Here is a 17,333-nt window from a genome sequence, read left to right on the forward strand (position 1 = left end):
TAAAGTTATCAATAGTGAATTAGTGACCGATGTTTCTGGCTCTATTGTTGGGTGTTGATGCCATCATCTTAGTTTTCTCCCTGTTTACTTTCAGGCCCATATTTTTTGAGGATTTGAGAAGGTGGTATACATTTCTTCTAGTTTGCGTGTTGTGCGGGCAACTAGGTCCACGTCATCTGCATAGGCCAAAATTTGGGATGATTTATTAAAAATATTTCCTCTGTTGTCTATTCGGGCATCTCCGACCGCCTTTTCTAGAGCTATGTTGAAGTGGAGACACGCCAGCGTATCTCCCTGTCGCAGCCCAACATTTGTTTCAAACGCCTGTGATTGTTAGCCCTGTATTTCGACTTTGCAAACGACTTTACGCATTGTAGCGTAACCTTAACCAATCTTATCAGTTTATCAGGGATGTGGAATTCATCCATGGCTATACAATTTTTTTCTTAGGACACTATCACAGGCCGATTTAAAATCTGCGAAAAGATGGTATGTGTCGATATTGAATTCATTGGTTTTTTCGAGTATTTGCCTTAGCACAAAGATCTGGCCTGTTGTTGATCGACCAGGCCTAAAACCACTTTGATATTGTAACAAAATAATTATTGACCTACCCTCGTATACCAGCTCCCGTCTCCGGACAGACAGAACACTATCGATGTTTTGAGATACGCCGATGCAGCGCCGATGACGTGCAAGCGGTCACATGGACATAGCTGGAGATATATAGATATTTCTGGAATATCTGTATCGCATATATAAATAGGACATATTTGTAAATAGAGTTAGTCTTAAGCTAAAGTTTGTAAAGTAAACTTGTATAAATAAAAAATAAAGTCGTATATAAATTACGAACCGCTAGTTTTATTGTAATTAGAAGTAATTACACAAATAACCGCTACAGTGGTGTTAACGGTGTGGAGTGTAAATAAATGAAAAGTGAAAAAAAGACTTTTGAACTTTATTCGTCGGGAATAATCGGAGTGCGTTAATTGTTCGGTATTCGGAAAGACTTTTAAAAGACATTTTGAAAAGTACGTGTGTGCCGACTAAAGATGTTGCTAGAAGAACTTTCGCTAAAACAGCTCCGTGAACAATTAGAAGAGTACGAGCAAGATGCCAGTGGGTCCAAGAAAGTCCTGAAAGCACGACTCGAGGAGGTCCTCAAGAAGAATGGAGATGACCCAAAGACGTTCCACTTCCAGTCAGCAGAACAAGCGATCTTATCGAAATTCGAAAGTGTTTCTCAAAAGATCGATGAAACGTCTAAGATAAGTCTAAGTCTTTCTCAAAAGATCGATGAAACTTCTAGAAAGAACAACGAAAAACTCGAAGAAGTTAGTAGACAGAACAACGAGAAATTTGAAAGTGTTTCTCAAAAGATCGATGAAACTTCTAGAAAAAGCGACGAGAAATTTGAAAGTGTTTCTCAAGTAATTAAAGACGTTTGTAGACAGAATGACGAGAAATTTGAAGAAGTTTCTAGAACATTCGATAAGATGCAGAAAAGTGTAGAGACCGTAGAAGAAAAGATCAAACAACTAGAGAGCATGATAACCGATACAAAAGTACAACCATCAGTTAATGCAGCAGCGTTAGATCCTGTAGTGAAAGATGAACTACCGAGAGACGAAACGTCGCATAATATGAGATTCAAATTACCACCATTCGATGGAAAGTCCTCTTGGTCCATATATCTTAGACAATTTGAAGCTATTGCGACCGCCAATCATTGGACCGAACAGAAAAAGGCTGTTTCCTTGACTGCTGCTTTACGAGGTGATGCTGCAGATATATTAAGGTCAATTCCCAAGGGTCAAGAAAATTGTTACCAGACCTTGTTCACTCGTCTAGAAAAACGCTATGGAGATGCCCATCTACAACAAGTATACAAAGCACAACTGCGAAGTAGAAGTCAACGAGCAAGTGAGAATCTGCAAGAATTTGAAGCAGATGTGGCTCGTGTGGTGCGGTTGGCTTATCCAGAGGTGCCAGACAGCGTTTTAGAAGAAATTGCAGTAGATACCTTCGTCAATGGGCTGAAAGATAATGAACTACAGAAAGCTTTACGACTAGCAAGACCGAAAGTTTTAGATGAAGCACTTGCTATTGCATTGGAACACGAAACGGCTAGTCAAACTTCACGAGGCCATAGAGTAAGAACCATTGAAGAAAGTGACGAACACAACGATGAACGTCTGGAGGAAATTATACGGAGAGTATTAAGTAATCAGATGCCAAAGAGACGCGAGCCTAGATGTTGGAATTGTGGAGACGTAGGCCACATTCGTCGTAATTGTAAGAAGATCGTACAGCCGTCGGAAAACTAGAGCGGGTCGACACCAAGGGGCAACTGCCGACCTCGAGAACTAGAGCCCCCATAGTAACTGTCAACCTTACGTCCTCCGGTGGAATCCACAACTTATACATCGAAGGTCGTATCAGTAATAGATGTAGATCATTTTTGGTGGATACAGGTGCAACGAGAACTATCGCACGTCCAGATGTAGTACGAGACCATAATAAATTATCACCTGCAACAGTAAAGCTTGGAACAGCGACTGGTGAGCTAATTAATACATATGGCGAGGCTAATATGTCAGTATCCATTGGCCAGACCACAGTTGAACATCAAGTATTAATTGCCGAGATCTCCGACGAATTCATATTGGGGATGGACGTACTAAGGAAAGTGGGGGCAATATTGGATGTTCAAAATGGAGTTCTCAAGATCAATGGTGAAGAGTTGCCCTTTCACGACGACAAAGAAGATGTCATCCGCTTACTTACTACATGCGACGTAACCATACCCGGTAATAGTGAGAAAATTCTGATGACCATGCTTGATGGACACTGCCGAGAGGGAAGTTTAAGGATGGTCGAAGATGTGGATAATGTCGAGTTCCTAACGGCGAAAACTTTGGTAAAAGTTCGAGATGCGATCCCTGTAAGAGTTATGAATTTAAGGGAAACTGCTATCAAGTTAAGTAGAGGAGCTTTGATCGGGCAGTGTGTTCCCGTGGCTTCAATTTGCTCTGTGAATACCAATGAGAAATCATCGAAGGCGAAGTATCCAAAGGAGCTTGTTGAGATGATCATTGAAAGATGCCAAGATCTTGATCATGAACGAACGGAAAAAGTGACATCTATGCTGATAGAGTATCAAGATGTTTTTGCTATTGACACGAAGGATAAGGGAAAAACAAGCATAGTAACGCATAAAATAAATACCGGAGACGCTCAGCCAATCAGACAACGGCCTAGACGACTTCCATTTGCGAAAAGAGATGAAGCCGAAGAGATTATCAAGGATATGGACAAACAAGGGGTAATTGAACCATCGAACAGTCCATGGACATCACCAGTAGTTCTGGTAAAGAAGAAAGATGGTTCAACGCGTTTTTGTATCGACTACCGCCAGCTCAATGCGGTAACAAAAAAAGATAGTTATCCTTTGCCCAGAATAGACGATACATTGGATACTCTCTCCGGTTCTCGTTGGTTTTCCACACTCGATTTAAAAAGTGGATATTGGCAAGTAGACATGGAGCCAGCCGATCGGGAGAAAACCGCATTTTCGATAGGATCAGGGCTTTGGCAGTTTACGGCTATGCCGTTTGGTTTATGTAATGCCCCTGCTACATTTGAAAGATTAATGGAGGCAGTTTTAAGAGGTCTAACATGGAAAACATGCCTGGTTTACTTGGATGATGTAATTGTGGTTGGAAGGTCCTTTGATGAACATGCCAAGAATCTAATAGACGTCTTTCAACGATTGAGGGCAGCGAACTTGAAGTTAAGTCCGAAGAAATGTCACATGTTTCGACGAGAAGTTAAGTACTTAGGACATATTGTATCGAGTAATGGTGTAACAGCTGATCCTGAAAAGATTGATGCAATTAAAGATTGGCCAGTACCAAAAGATAAACATGAAATTAGAAGTTTCCTTGGCCTATGTACATATTACCGACGATTTGTCAAAGGATTTGCCAATATCTCCAAGCCCCTAACAAAGTTGACGGAGGAGGGCAAAGAATATACATGGAGTGAGGAGTGTCAAAAAGCTTTCGAACAACTACAAAGGGCTCTGATCAGTGCACCGATATTAAGCTACCCGGGACAGGCAGGAAAATTTGTTTTGGATACCGATGCTAGCAACAGTGCCATAGGAGCTGTTCTCTCACAAATCCAGGATGGACAGGAAAAAGTCATCGCTTATTTCAGCAAAGTCCTGTCGAAACCAGAAAGAAACTATTGCGTTACCAGAAGAGAACTGCTGGGTGTAGTGAAGGCTTGCGAACATTTCCATAAATACTTGTACGGCAGAAAGTTCCTTCTTCGAACAGATCACGCTGCTCTAAAATGGCTCATACAATTCCGTAATCCAGAGGGCCAGATGGCAAGATGGTTAGAACGACTTCAAGAATATGATTATGAGATAGAACACAGGACCGGAAGAGTTCATTCAAATGCTGATGCCCTTTCGAGACGACCATGTAGTGCAAATTGTAATCACTGTGCCAAATTAGAGGAACGATTTTGCCCCGTGAGACGAACCACCGTCGTTAATGAGCAATGGCAGCCACAACAGTTACAAGAAGCCCAAGAAGACGATCCATGTATAAAAAGAGTATTGGATTGGATGCGTCGAGGTGAGAGACCTAGTTGGCAAAACATTAGTGCATGTAGTCCGGAAGTCAAGGCCTACTGGAGCCAATGGAATTGCCTGATACTAAAAGATGATCTTCTGTACAGAACCTTTGAGAACGGTGATGGTACAGAATCTAAGCTTCAGTTGATTGTACCTAAAAGTAAAGTGTCAGAAGTATTGCGTCAGTTGCATGACGGTACATCAGGTGGACACTTTGGTATTACGAAGACTCTGCAAAAGGTTCGAGAACGGTTCTATTGGGTGAACTGTAAAGATGATGTAAGAAGATGGTGCCGGAAATGTGAACTGTGTGCATCCGGTAATGGTCCAGTTGGTAAAAAGAGAGCACCCATGAGACAGTACAATGTTGGAAGTCCTATGGAAAGAGTAGCAATCGACATTGCAGGTCCATTTCCAGAAACCGATGCTGGAAATAAATACATTCTGGTAGCCATGGACTATTTTACGAAATGGACCGAAGCCTATGCATTACCGAATCAAGAAGCTGCTACCGTTGCAGAGGTACTTGTTAAAGAATTCTTCAGCCGATTTGGTGTTCCCTTGGAGATCCACTCCGACCAAGGGCGAAACTTTGAGTCAGCTCTTTTCCAAAACGTTTGTAAATTGATTGGTGCCAATAAGACCAGAACAACACCCCTGCATCCTCAATCAGATGGAATGGTCGAGAGGATGAACCGAACGATGGGTAAACACTTGTCCAAAGTTGTATCTGAACATCAGCGAGATTGGGACCAACACATTCATTTATTCCTGATGGCCTACCGCTCGGCCGTGAATGAAACTACAGGTCAAACACCAACCTGCCTGATGTTGGGTCGTGAAGTTCGTTTGCCCTGCGACCTAGAGTTTGGCTGCAGACCTTCCGAGGAATATGTTGCAGGCGAAGAATACGTAGACCGCCTGAAGTTACGAATGAACAACATTCATGAACTTGCCCGACAACACATCCAGATAGCCAGTGACAGAATGAAAGATCAATATGATTCTCGCTGCAAGAATGAAAGCTTCGAAGTAGGTGATCTTGTCTGGCTTTATAATCCACAACGTCGTCGAGGCCTGTGTCCTAAACTGCAAAGACAATGGGAAGGTCCGTATGAAGTTAAGAAGAAAATAAATGACGTAATATACAGAATTAAGAAGTTACCAAACGGTAAACCAAAAGTTATTCACATAAATCGTCTTGCACCATATGCTGGCTCAAATGAAACAGAGGAAGCCCGAGTCCTCCAACAGGAGATGAAAGATGCACCACAGCCAAGTTTTAAGGAATTTATGTCAAATTACGCAGAAAGAAAGAGTGCTAGATTCGGCGTGACCACAGAAGTTCAGCAAGATCTGTTTGGTGTTCCAGAAAACGTCTCTCTAGCCCACTGTGTTGCACAAGACCTCGAGATGACTAAAGGAATCTCGTCCGTATTCAATAGAAAGTTCGGCCGCCTGGACGAGTTAAGGAATCAACAACCTAAAATTGGAAGAGTATTGCGATTGGAAGATGGTCCTCGATCTTTGCTGTATATAGTGACCAGGAAGTCTTATACGGACACGCCAAGCTACGAGAACATATGGCGTGCTCTAACTAATTTGAAGAAAATGGTCTGTAATTATGACATCAAAGATTTGGCTTTACCAAAAATTGGCCATGCAGTAGAAAATCTGGATTGGAAGATTGTGAGAAGCATGCTGGAAGTGATCTTCAGAGAAACTGGCGTACGGATTACTGTGTGTTGCATGAACCCGAAGATGTCATACCCTTCAAAGACAGTAGACTGTTACTTCTTTTCTAGGGGTGTATGCAGAGCTGGAGAATCCTGTAGATTCCGCCATCCTGGGCCATCTAGAGTTGCTGATCGGGACGCTCAGATCTTAAGAGGGGAGCAGTGTAACAAAATAATTATTGACCTACCCTCGTATACCAGCTCCCGTCTCCGGACAGACAGAACACTATCGATGTTTCGAGATACGCCGATGCAGCGCCGATGACGTGCAAGCGGTCACATGGACATAGCTGGAGATATATAGATATTTCTGGAATATCTGTATCGCATATATAAATAGGACATATTTGTAAATAGAGTTAGTCTTAAGCTAAAGTTTGTAAAGTAAACTTGTGTAAATAAAAAATAAAGTCGTATATAAATTACGAACCGCTAGTTTTATTGTAATTAGAAGTAATTACACAAATAACCGCTACAATATTCTCCAAGAAGCTCCTCTGAATGTGCACTTAGGCGACCATATAAGATACTCGAAAATATTTTGTAAGCTGTATTAAGGAGGGTTATTCCCCTATAAATTCTACATTCCAATTGATCACCCTTTTTGTGTAACGGGCAAACGATTCCAATACACCAATCTTCCGGGATTTGGTCCTCATTCCAGGCTTTCAGCATTATTTTATATATTTGATTAGTCAGAGTAGCACCTCCATATTTAATAAGTTCCGCGGATATACCATCACTTCCTGGAGCTTTATGATATTTTAGGTGTAATATAAGTTGTTAGAGAAGTCATTTTGTCAAACCAGTGGCATTGCGCGCTAGATCTCTTTCACTTTATCTCTGATACCTCGCGATTTTAATAGCTGGATACCTTTTATCATCTTTTATATCATCAGAAAAAAATAGCTTTAATTTCATAAAAAAACATGCATCTACGTCATCAACGAATTTTTTTTAAATGAATTAATATTAATTTAATTAAAACTATTTGCGCCATTTGCGGCCACTTTTTGACTGGCAACCTGTTATCAATGTACTCTCCTATTGTTAAACGTAGTGATTTTGCAGTGGGAGCTCGTACTATACTTTTCACTCATATGAATTCACCAAACATTTCCTTGAAAATATTTCTTATCTCATTTCTTAGAACTACGAGTATCTCTGGATAACAACTGAATAAATTCTGGATTTTACAGTTTCTGACTTACCCCATCCTTATCAGTTTGATCAAGCAAATGGGAATGCACTGACAGTAACAATTCAATCGTCTGAGTATACCCGTTCATAGCTGCAAGATGTAATGGATTTCTGCCGTTGTGGTCCCTGTGAATAAAGGAATATTCATGATTTTACGAGACACAAATGATCTAAAAAAACTGCTTCGATATTATAGTAAAATCTTACTTCTATTCAGCGTTTAAAGAGCAAACATATGCAAAGAAATCCTACGGGAAAATTCTTATGAAATGAATTCAAAAACAAGATTTAGAACGGATTTTATGAATTTTGTGGAGCGAATAAAGAAAATTTACTTCTATATATAGTGAGGGGCAAAATTATGAAATAAATTCATTTTTTCGAGAATGGGATATTTTGGAGAGAAATTCCGAAACAGGTCGATTTTTATTTTTAAATTATGATTTTTTGCCATATACAGGGTGTCTATCCCGAGATGAAGCTCGGGACAACCATTGTCGAAGGCGCAAAAAATGGAGTCTAACCTATCCCCAAAAAGTTTCCGGAAATTCTCGTCCACTACGGCTAGACAAGCCACAGTTACAGCGCTGTGCTTAGCGTAAAGAATTAGAGACGCATATAATTCTGTTCTGTTCTTTAGGCGGATTTAAAAAGTGCCTGACTATAGGGTAGTGCCATAATAGAAGTGAGTAGCACTACTACGAGGAGCGTACAATAATTACAACTTCGAAGAGAAATTAAAAAGTAGCTCTTTTTATTTTAGATACTTAGGTATTGGGTATAGTGTCAAAATTTATAAATTACAAATTTAAAATAAGTAATTTATATTAATAAATAATTATGAAATAAATTAATTTCTTCGAGAATGGGAGATTTTGGAGAGAAATCCCGAAACAGGTCGATTTTTATTTTTAAATTATGATTTTTTGACATATACAGGGTGTTGTACATTTGAAAAGGTTAGGCGGTGCCTACCTTGCCTATCCCGACGAGCCGCCCCTGGATGACATCACAAAAGAGGTCGAAGCTCCACTAAACCTTTGCTTCAAAGTTGCAGAGGATAGAGAAAGATGGAGACAGTTTAAGAGAAATCATTGAACATTCAAGGTCCACATCGGATAGCCGACTAGGAAAAATGTGGACACAGAAGGCTAGATGATAATGATGATGACGACTTGTGGTTATAATATTACCTGTGCAGGAGAGCTCCTCTATTGAGCAAAAGTTGAACTACCCTAGTGTGTCCTTGTTGAGAAGCTATGTGTAGGGGTGTCAGTCCTCCACCATCGCTCTCGTTGATAATAAAGGTTCCTTTTTCGGAATCCAGTAGTTCTCTGACAGTGTTGTAGCGACCATACCTGCAAATATATTATAAAAATAAATTAAAACCCGAGAAAACAAAAATTGAAGACAAATACATATATCATTTTAATTTAATTCTTCTTCTGAAGGTGTCTTCTAGTGATGTTGATGACCACATTGACCCATCTTATTCTATTTACAGCAGCTCGAAATAGATCAGTTAACGTTAGATCAGTCCACTTCCTAAGATTGGCCATCCGGGATATACGTCTACGTCCAGGTAGCGATTTTACAAAATATACCCACTCTCAGCTAGAGTTGCACACGTTTGACTTGAATGTTTGAACTTGACTTGAGTTTGACTTAAGTTCAAGTCAAACTCAAGTCAATCCTTCTGACAAATAATTCAACTCAAGTCAAACTGGTCAAACGTACAGGTTTGAAAATTCAAACTGTTTGTCAAACTAGTTTGAAAGAGTTTGGAAAATAATTTATTTAGTAGATACACTTTTTTGTCGAGATTGACATGTTAGTTGCCAATTAAGATAAGAAAATTAATAATACAATGAGTGCCACATAAAAATATCTTGGTACAGGAAGCGATTATAATCAAAATAGGGTAATTTTTTTGAAAATGATTCCTGTATGCTTAGAATTGCTTGCTGGCAAATTTTGTTTTATCGATATAACTTTTTTATATTCGAGTGTTACTAGATTAAAACAAAGAGTTCGTGGAATAGTTTTTTTATCATACCAAGTGTAATTTAATCTACTTTGGAAGCTTTCAAGTATTACGTAGTAACGCAAGTTGGGGGGTAGTGGCGCCATGTAAAACGTGTTACGGCGCTTTGTGGGGGGGGGGGAGGAACAGCGCTTTACGTAACATTGTTTTTTAACTTAAATAAAAAAACTACGGAATCACAATCTCCCAACTTTCGTTTATATTTTACATAGAACCCCTGGATTGTATTATATTGCCCCCTCACGCTCCGCTCATGTTACAGTACGACAATAGTATTCAAGTGAAACAATCTTAAAATTTGTATTAACCAGATCAAGCACAGTAACACGTGTTTGCAATAAATAGCTGGACCTTTCTTCACAACAAAAGATGAAAAGATACAGATGGGATAAAGAGGTTGTAAGAGCTTCAAAAATTGCGTTTCGTAATACTTGAACGGCCCCTTTAACACAAATTTATGAAGGAAAAACAAAATATATTATATTTTTGATAGAGCAGGTTTTATGCATTTTTTGCAACTTTACAATGTTGTCTTAAAGAATTAGTTCACTATTTGTCATTTTATAACGCTGTTCTTTTATTTTTACATAATACAAGTATGCCGATTTTTTCTCTTAATTTTTGCACTGGGAATACCTTCAAAATCAGACTCAATTTGATCTGGTACTTATTCTGAGCCGAAAAATATTCAGGTTCAGATATTATTTCACAAAGCACACACTTCAAAGCGAACGTAAGAAACAAGCCAAGCATATATTTCTTAACAATATGAACTACAAACTAATTTGCGAAGTAGCAGATTCAGTCCTATCCAAATAAGTCAAAATAAAAGTCGGTACGCTCTCAATTAGAATTTTAAATAAACACGTTGCGCAATATGATATTCAAACTTCAAACTGTTTGAAGAAGTTTGATTTTAAGTCAAACCTAAAGATATTGAAATCAAGTCAAGTCAAACTTTTTTACAAAAAAAGTTTGGTTTTCAAGTCAAGTCAAGTTTGTTGAATAAAATCGAACTAGTTTGACTTGATGCATCTCTACTCTCAGCACAAGCTCCGCCTCCTACGCATTCGCCATCCAGAACTGTAAGAATCCTACCTGCTATCAACTAACACATCTAACTAAATATACCCGATTCCAGCACAATTGGTGCCATTTGAACCTTTTAACAAACTATTATGCAGTAATCCTGATAGTCCAGAGAAATAAGGTTTTTCTCGTGACACATCCCCCTCCAGGCCGAAACCAAATTTTTTGAGTAGTATGGACATCTATATTATTAACCTATATGTTTCCTGCAGCCGATTTTGATGATATACATAGTTATAAACAAATGAAGATCGAAAAACGGTAAATTATCGCTTTTTTCGTCTTTTACCAAAAAGTTAAGCACTTTAAACAAATTTGAGAGTAAGAAACTCATAAATCGTATAAAAAACATCAATATGGCATTCGCTGAATATGTCCAACCTTATTGGTTGCTTAGAAAATTGCAAAATAAATCATAAATATTGAGTTTTTATAAATATTCGTAACTTAGGTAAAAATTAACTTAGAATCTTCTTCTTACACGGAATGCCGAGACTTCTTGTACTTAAATTATATTTTAAATTTCAAAGCAATTGGTCAAATAGTTTAAAAGTTATTTAATTTATTTTTCCCAAATTCATTTTTTTTGCAACACTATAAGTCAGAAAATTATGAGGTTACAATAATATTTCTGACAGTTTATGAAAGAAGAACATTTATACTATTACCTTAATTAAAAATAAATGACAAAAAATAATTTTAAACAGTGTAAAATTATTTTGCAAAAACATGTCCTTTCTTTGCTTACTTATAAACAATTAGAATAACTTTTTAACCGTTACCCCTAGAAAAATTATTTTTTCATATTTAGAAAGACTGAATTTTTATACACATTTAGAAAGAAAAACAACTGTTCTAGGACATTTAGGGACAAAGTTAGCCCCCCCATTTTTTTTAATTCACATGTTTTTGCAAAATTATTTTGCAATATTTATAATTATTTTTTGTCATTTTTTTTTTATTAAATTAATACTGTAAATTTCCTTCTTTCATAAACTATCCAAAATATTACTGTAACTTCATCATTTTCTGACTTACAGTGTTGCAAAAAAAATTAATTTTGGATAAACAAATTAAATAACTTTTAAACTATGTGACCAATTGCTTTGGAATTTAGGGTATACTTTAAGCACCATTAGTCTCAGCATTCCATGTAATAAGAAGGTTCTAAGTTAATTTTTACATAAGTTATGAATATTTAAAAAAAATCAAAATTTATGATTTATTTGGCAATTTTCTAAGTAACCAATAAGGATAGACATATTCAGCGAACGCCATATTGAAGTTTTTTATACGGTTTATGAGTTTAAAACTCTCAAATTTGTTTAAAATACTTAACTTTTTGGTTATAGACGAAAAAAGCGAAAATTTACCGTTTTTTGATCTTCATTTGTTTATATCTATGTATATCATCAAAATCGGCTGCAGGAAACATACAGGTTATTATTATAGATGACCATATTACTCGAAAAATTTGGTTTCAGCCTGGAGGGGGATGTGTCACCAACACGATATTTTTTTTCCTTATTTCTCTGAACTATGAGTCTGGTCGTTAGTTTGTTGGTGGTCATCGTTTCACCTAAATAAGTATGAAAAATGTATTTCGGTTCTTTTGAATAAGATATTTGAAATTAAAAATTAGACTTAATTTTCTCGTTTTTCCCCTGTATCTCATTAATAGTATATTCGAGAGAATGTATATTAAGAGAGAATAAGAGATCGTTCGTTCTCTACGGCCTACGGGAGAAATTAGAGAGGCGAGAAATAAAGTCTGTATGGGGTAAAGCCAGAAGTAGGAGCTGTTACTGAGGGTTATAATATTGTTTTTTGAATGTGAAAAATTTAACACATGATTAATATTACAGTTTCTTTTAAAACTACTTACCTAGCAGCGAAGTGAAGAGGACTTTCGTTGTTATTATTTTTCAGATTGATACATGCTCCCAAGCGGATAAGATTTTCCAAACTCCTTATGTGCCCTTCACGGCTGGCGTAGTGTAGCGGAGAGCATCCATTAATGTCTTTTTCGTTAAGGAGCTGCAGCAGACTTTCTTTTGATTTCGCCTGTTAAAAATATAAACAACTTAAGGAAAATTGGCTCAAAAAAGGATAACTATATTTACTTGTTAAAAATATGTACCTTTAAACCTTTTTTTTTATTTCGAATTAACGTGTGTCGACATCATTAAATGTCGAAAAATAGGATATTACCTCCGAATTCTATCATACTGCAAGGATTTTAATGAAATTTTGGGAATAGCCTCTACTTATCTCCTAATTCAAAGTCTACCCTATGCCGATGTGTGCTTTTATCTTGGGGGGTGGTTCCCACCCCTTCTCGGGGGTAGAAAATTTCTTGGTTAAAATAACCACGGAAGTGGCTAGAGAACTTAATTGTAAGCAAAAACTGTTCTATAAAAAGCCAAAAAGACTAGTTTCTTCATACATCTTCTAGTTATAATATAAAAAGAGATATGGTAGGTGAAAATAGTTTTTTTTTTGGTGCATGCTCAAATCGTTGTATTCAACTTGAAATAACAGACAAACGGTCGATTTTAGGTGTATAATTTTACCAACATCTTTTGTAGTGCTTAAAAGGATCTTTAAAATGAGCAATATTAAAGGTATATTGCATTCAAACTAAGCGAGATATGCTGCAAAAAATTGATGATTAATGTTTTTTAAGAAAAAATGAGAAGTATATTTAACCTCTCATCCACCAGAATTTTAATACATCATTTTACTTCTACAATACCTTTTATTATAGTATTATGGACGGGTTCAAAAAGTTGGACGGGTTTAAAATGAATGGTTTTTGAAAAAAAAAAATAAGATCAATTTATAGAGCGCATTTTTAGATTTCCTTAAAAATCATCTTTTTCTACATGTAACTTGAAAATGATAAGAGATACAATAATGAAACAAAAAAAAATTTTTACTTAACAAAATCCTACATTTTTGTGTGGTATTTTTTTTCGTATCTCTTATCATTTTCGAGTTACATTGAGAAAAAGGAAGATTCTTAAGAAAATTTAAAAATGCGCTCTATAATTTGATCTTATTTTTTTCAAAAACTATCCATTTTAAACCCGTCCAACTTTTTGAACATAGAAATAACACTATAATAAAAAGTATTATAAAAGGAAAACGATGCATTTAAATTCTGATGGATGAGGGGTTAAATGTACTTCACATTTTTTTTGAATTCCATTAGTCATCAATTTTTTTGCAGCATATCTCGCTTACTTTGAATGTAATCGACATTTAATGTAGCTCATTCTAAAGGTCTTTTCAATCACTACAAAAGGTATTGGTAGCATTATACAACTAAAATCGACCGTTTCTCTTTTATTTCAAGTTGAATATACCGATTTCAGCATGCACCAAAAAACAAACTTTTCTCACCTACCATATCTCTTTTTGTAATATAACTAGAAGATATATGAAGGATCAAATCTCTTTGTTTTTTTATGAGCTACAAAAATGTTTTGTATAGATTTTTTCGTTAGATGCCTAAATTTTAAGGTATACGTAAAAAACCGCCCGAAAAAGTGTCATTTTTCAATGAAAACGGCCGATTTTCAACCACAAATAACTCAAAACTTATTGAGTTTTCAAAAAAATTATTGATCAGTTTTTGCTTAGAATTAGGTTCTCTAGTCACTTACGTGGTTATTTTAACCAAAAAATTTTACACCCCCGAGAAGGGGTGGGAACCAGTCCTAAGGTAAAAGTGCACATCGACATAGAGTAGACTTTGTTTCTTGAGCTATTCCCTACTTACTGTGAAAATACCTAGTAAATCGATGTAGTAGGATGGAATTCGGAGCCAAATAACCTCATTGACTGCCCTATTACAATAGTTAAGAAATAACAAAAGTATGTGAATTAAATTTAGTTAAACAATCTTTAGGCTTTAAGAAGTCTATTTGGATCTTTGGTTGACTTGAATAGTTCAGAAGTTCTTTAAAACTGTGGTTTATATTGTTGGCAATGTGAGTGGCCTGGTAGTGTTGACATTCTGGGAGGATGTGCTTGACAGTAGTAGGAATATCGCTGGAATGGGAGCATAATTGTTGGTCTGTAGAGGACATAACATGTGTCACAAGATGTGTCAAACTTGTGTGTCCTATCATCAATCTTCGTATTGTTATCTCTTCTGTTCTGTTCAAGGGATGTTAGGGATGGCTCTATAGTTTGTGTATCTCTTGTTTTTATAAACAGGTAGTAATATACTCCTTCTCCATACGTCTGGAATTCGTCCTACTTTCTGTTTCTCCTAAAGTTGTCCATACTTCCACGGAAATATCATTTGGTCCAACTGAGTTACCTGTCTTTATTTTTTGAAGTGCTTGAACAGATCCTTGTTTTTTGATATTGGTGACCATTGCTGTTGGCTCCATTGGATTTTTGTTAATTTGTTTTCCTAATAAACTGGCAAATTACTTTTCCAGTGCTTTTGATATTCTTTTCGTGAACTAATCATTTACAATTTTCATCTCGGATATATCTCATCCGATTACAGTTGGAAGCAATCCAATTTGCTTTCTTAGACAATACGAAAACGGCGGGTTCGTTGGGAAAAATATTCCCATGAGATTTCTTTGCATAATTACATTCGTGAGACATCCCAGAATAAGGTTCAAGAAGTCGCCCACGTGAAAAGTGGGACAAATTTTTTTTAACAATTTTTTTTAACCAAATTGCAAAAATCAATATTTTTGGCCCGGAAAATTTTGTAGGTTTTTTGGACCATTCTGGATAAAAAAGGTTTTTATAATTTTTCTCTAAAGTTGATCGTTTTCGAGTTATAAGCAATTTAAAATTGAAAAAAATGAAAAATGGCGATTTTCAAGGCTTAATAACTCGGTTAAAAGTTATTATTATGAAAGTCAGAAAGTGACTAAATAAAAGTTTAATGCCCCCCCTACAAGGTCCCGAAGAAATATTTGTCATTATTTTTTTACTAAGCTGTTAATTTTAAGTAATAATATTGAGCGCCATGCACGTGGTAGCCGGCCGTAAATGCTGAGTGCGAGAGAGATGCCACTCCGGCAGTCCAATTGTGCATCTTAATTGCACTCACATTTACGGCCGCCTACCACGTGCATGGCGCTCAATATTATTACTTAAAAATAACAGCTTAGTAATAAAATAATGACAAAAATTTCTTCGGGAGCTTGTAGGGGGACATTAAACTTTGATTTAGACACTTTCTGACTTTCATAATAAAAGCTTTTAACCGAGTTATTAAGCCTTGAAAATCGCCATTTTTCGTTTTTTTCAATTTTAAATTGCTTATAACTCGAAAACGATCAACTTTAAAGAAAAATTATAAGAGGCCTTTTTTATCCAGAATGGTCTAAAAAACCTACAAAAAAATTGTCAGGGCCAAAAATATGGATTTTTGCAATTTGATTAAAAAAAATTGTTCAAAAAAATTTGGCCCACTTTTCACGTGGGCGACTTCTTGAACCATATTCTGGGATGTCTCACGAATATAATTATGCAAAAAAATCTCATGGGAATATTTTTCCCAACGAACCCGCCGTTTTCGCCTTGTCTATCTGGGCTCTATCTAAGCTATCTGTTTTTTTTTTATCTTTTTATATTTATTGTACTACTACTTTCGCTTCTCCAACCTATCTTCTTTCGCTACTATCGACTTTCGCGTATTCGACCGATCGTCTTGGCCATTGTTTATATAATTTCCTATTCTCCTTTATCGTTTCTCGAAGCTTATATAACCAACCAAGCCTCTTCATTTTACCTATATCTAATCTTCTTCCGAATTTTTCTCAACTTATAATACCTACCCATAATCTATGTATATTTTTTTGTGGTCCTCTCGGATATTTCCAGCACAAGCAACTTAAATTATTGCTCACAGTCTCACTATTCCATGTCCCATATAGTCCCCCACGTATTATTTCATGCCCTTTCTTGTATTGATCCATGTGTGCGTTAAAATTATCTCCTATTATTATGAATCGTCATTAATTGTTGTATTATACAGGGTGTCACGAAAAAATTGGTCATAAATTATACCACAAATTCTGGGGTCAAAAATAGGTTGATTGAACCTCACTTACCTATATACAATAGTGCACACAAAAAAAGTTACAGCCCTTTGAAGTTACAAAATGAAAATCGATTTTTTTTTCATATATCGAAAACTCTTAGAGATTTTTTAATGAAAATGGACATGTGGAATTTTTATGGCAGCAACATCTTAAAAAAACTTGAAGTGAAATTGGTGCACCCCATAAAAATTTTATGGGTGTTTTGTTCCCTTTAACAGCCCCGAACTTTTGTGTACGTTCCAATTGAATTATTATTGTGGAACCATTAATTAAACACACTGTTTTTAAACTTTTTTGCCTCTTAGTACTTTTTTGATAAACCAGTGTTTATCAAGATATTTGGAATATTTTTCGAATCCACCACATATTTGTATATTATGGTTAAGTATGATTATAGACGACACCTGTTAATAATCTGAAAATTTATTTTTATTATAACTTACATTTTTAGGTATATTTTGAAAAAGAAGCCACATCTCGATAAAAGGTGACTTATCAAAAAAAGACTAAGATGCAAAAAAGTTTTAAAA

The 17,333-nt window shown here is 36.2% G+C and overlaps 1 protein-coding gene across 4 annotated transcripts in view; it reads right to left on the reverse strand.

The window, feature by feature from the left end:
* Window positions 1-17,333, reverse strand: part of LOC126891999 (transient receptor potential cation channel subfamily A member 1) — a 313,637-nt gene that overhangs the window by 36,315 nt on the left and 259,989 nt on the right. For all 4 annotated transcript variants that reach the window (XM_050661383.1, XM_050661382.1, XM_050661384.1 and 1 more), the window contains 3 exons: window positions 12,606-12,784; window positions 8,781-8,945; window positions 7,599-7,713 (listed from right to left, as the gene is read on the reverse strand). In XM_050661383.1, coding sequence (XP_050517340.1) covers window positions 7,599-7,713; window positions 8,781-8,945; window positions 12,606-12,784 — 459 coding nt within the window. The remainder of the gene's footprint in view (window positions 1-7,598; window positions 7,714-8,780; window positions 8,946-12,605; window positions 12,785-17,333) is intronic.

The sequence above is a fragment of the Diabrotica virgifera genome, chromosome 9 (genome assembly GCF_917563875.1).
Source record: "Diabrotica virgifera virgifera chromosome 9, PGI_DIABVI_V3a".
Lineage (NCBI taxonomy): Eukaryota > Metazoa > Arthropoda > Insecta > Coleoptera > Chrysomelidae > Diabrotica > Diabrotica virgifera.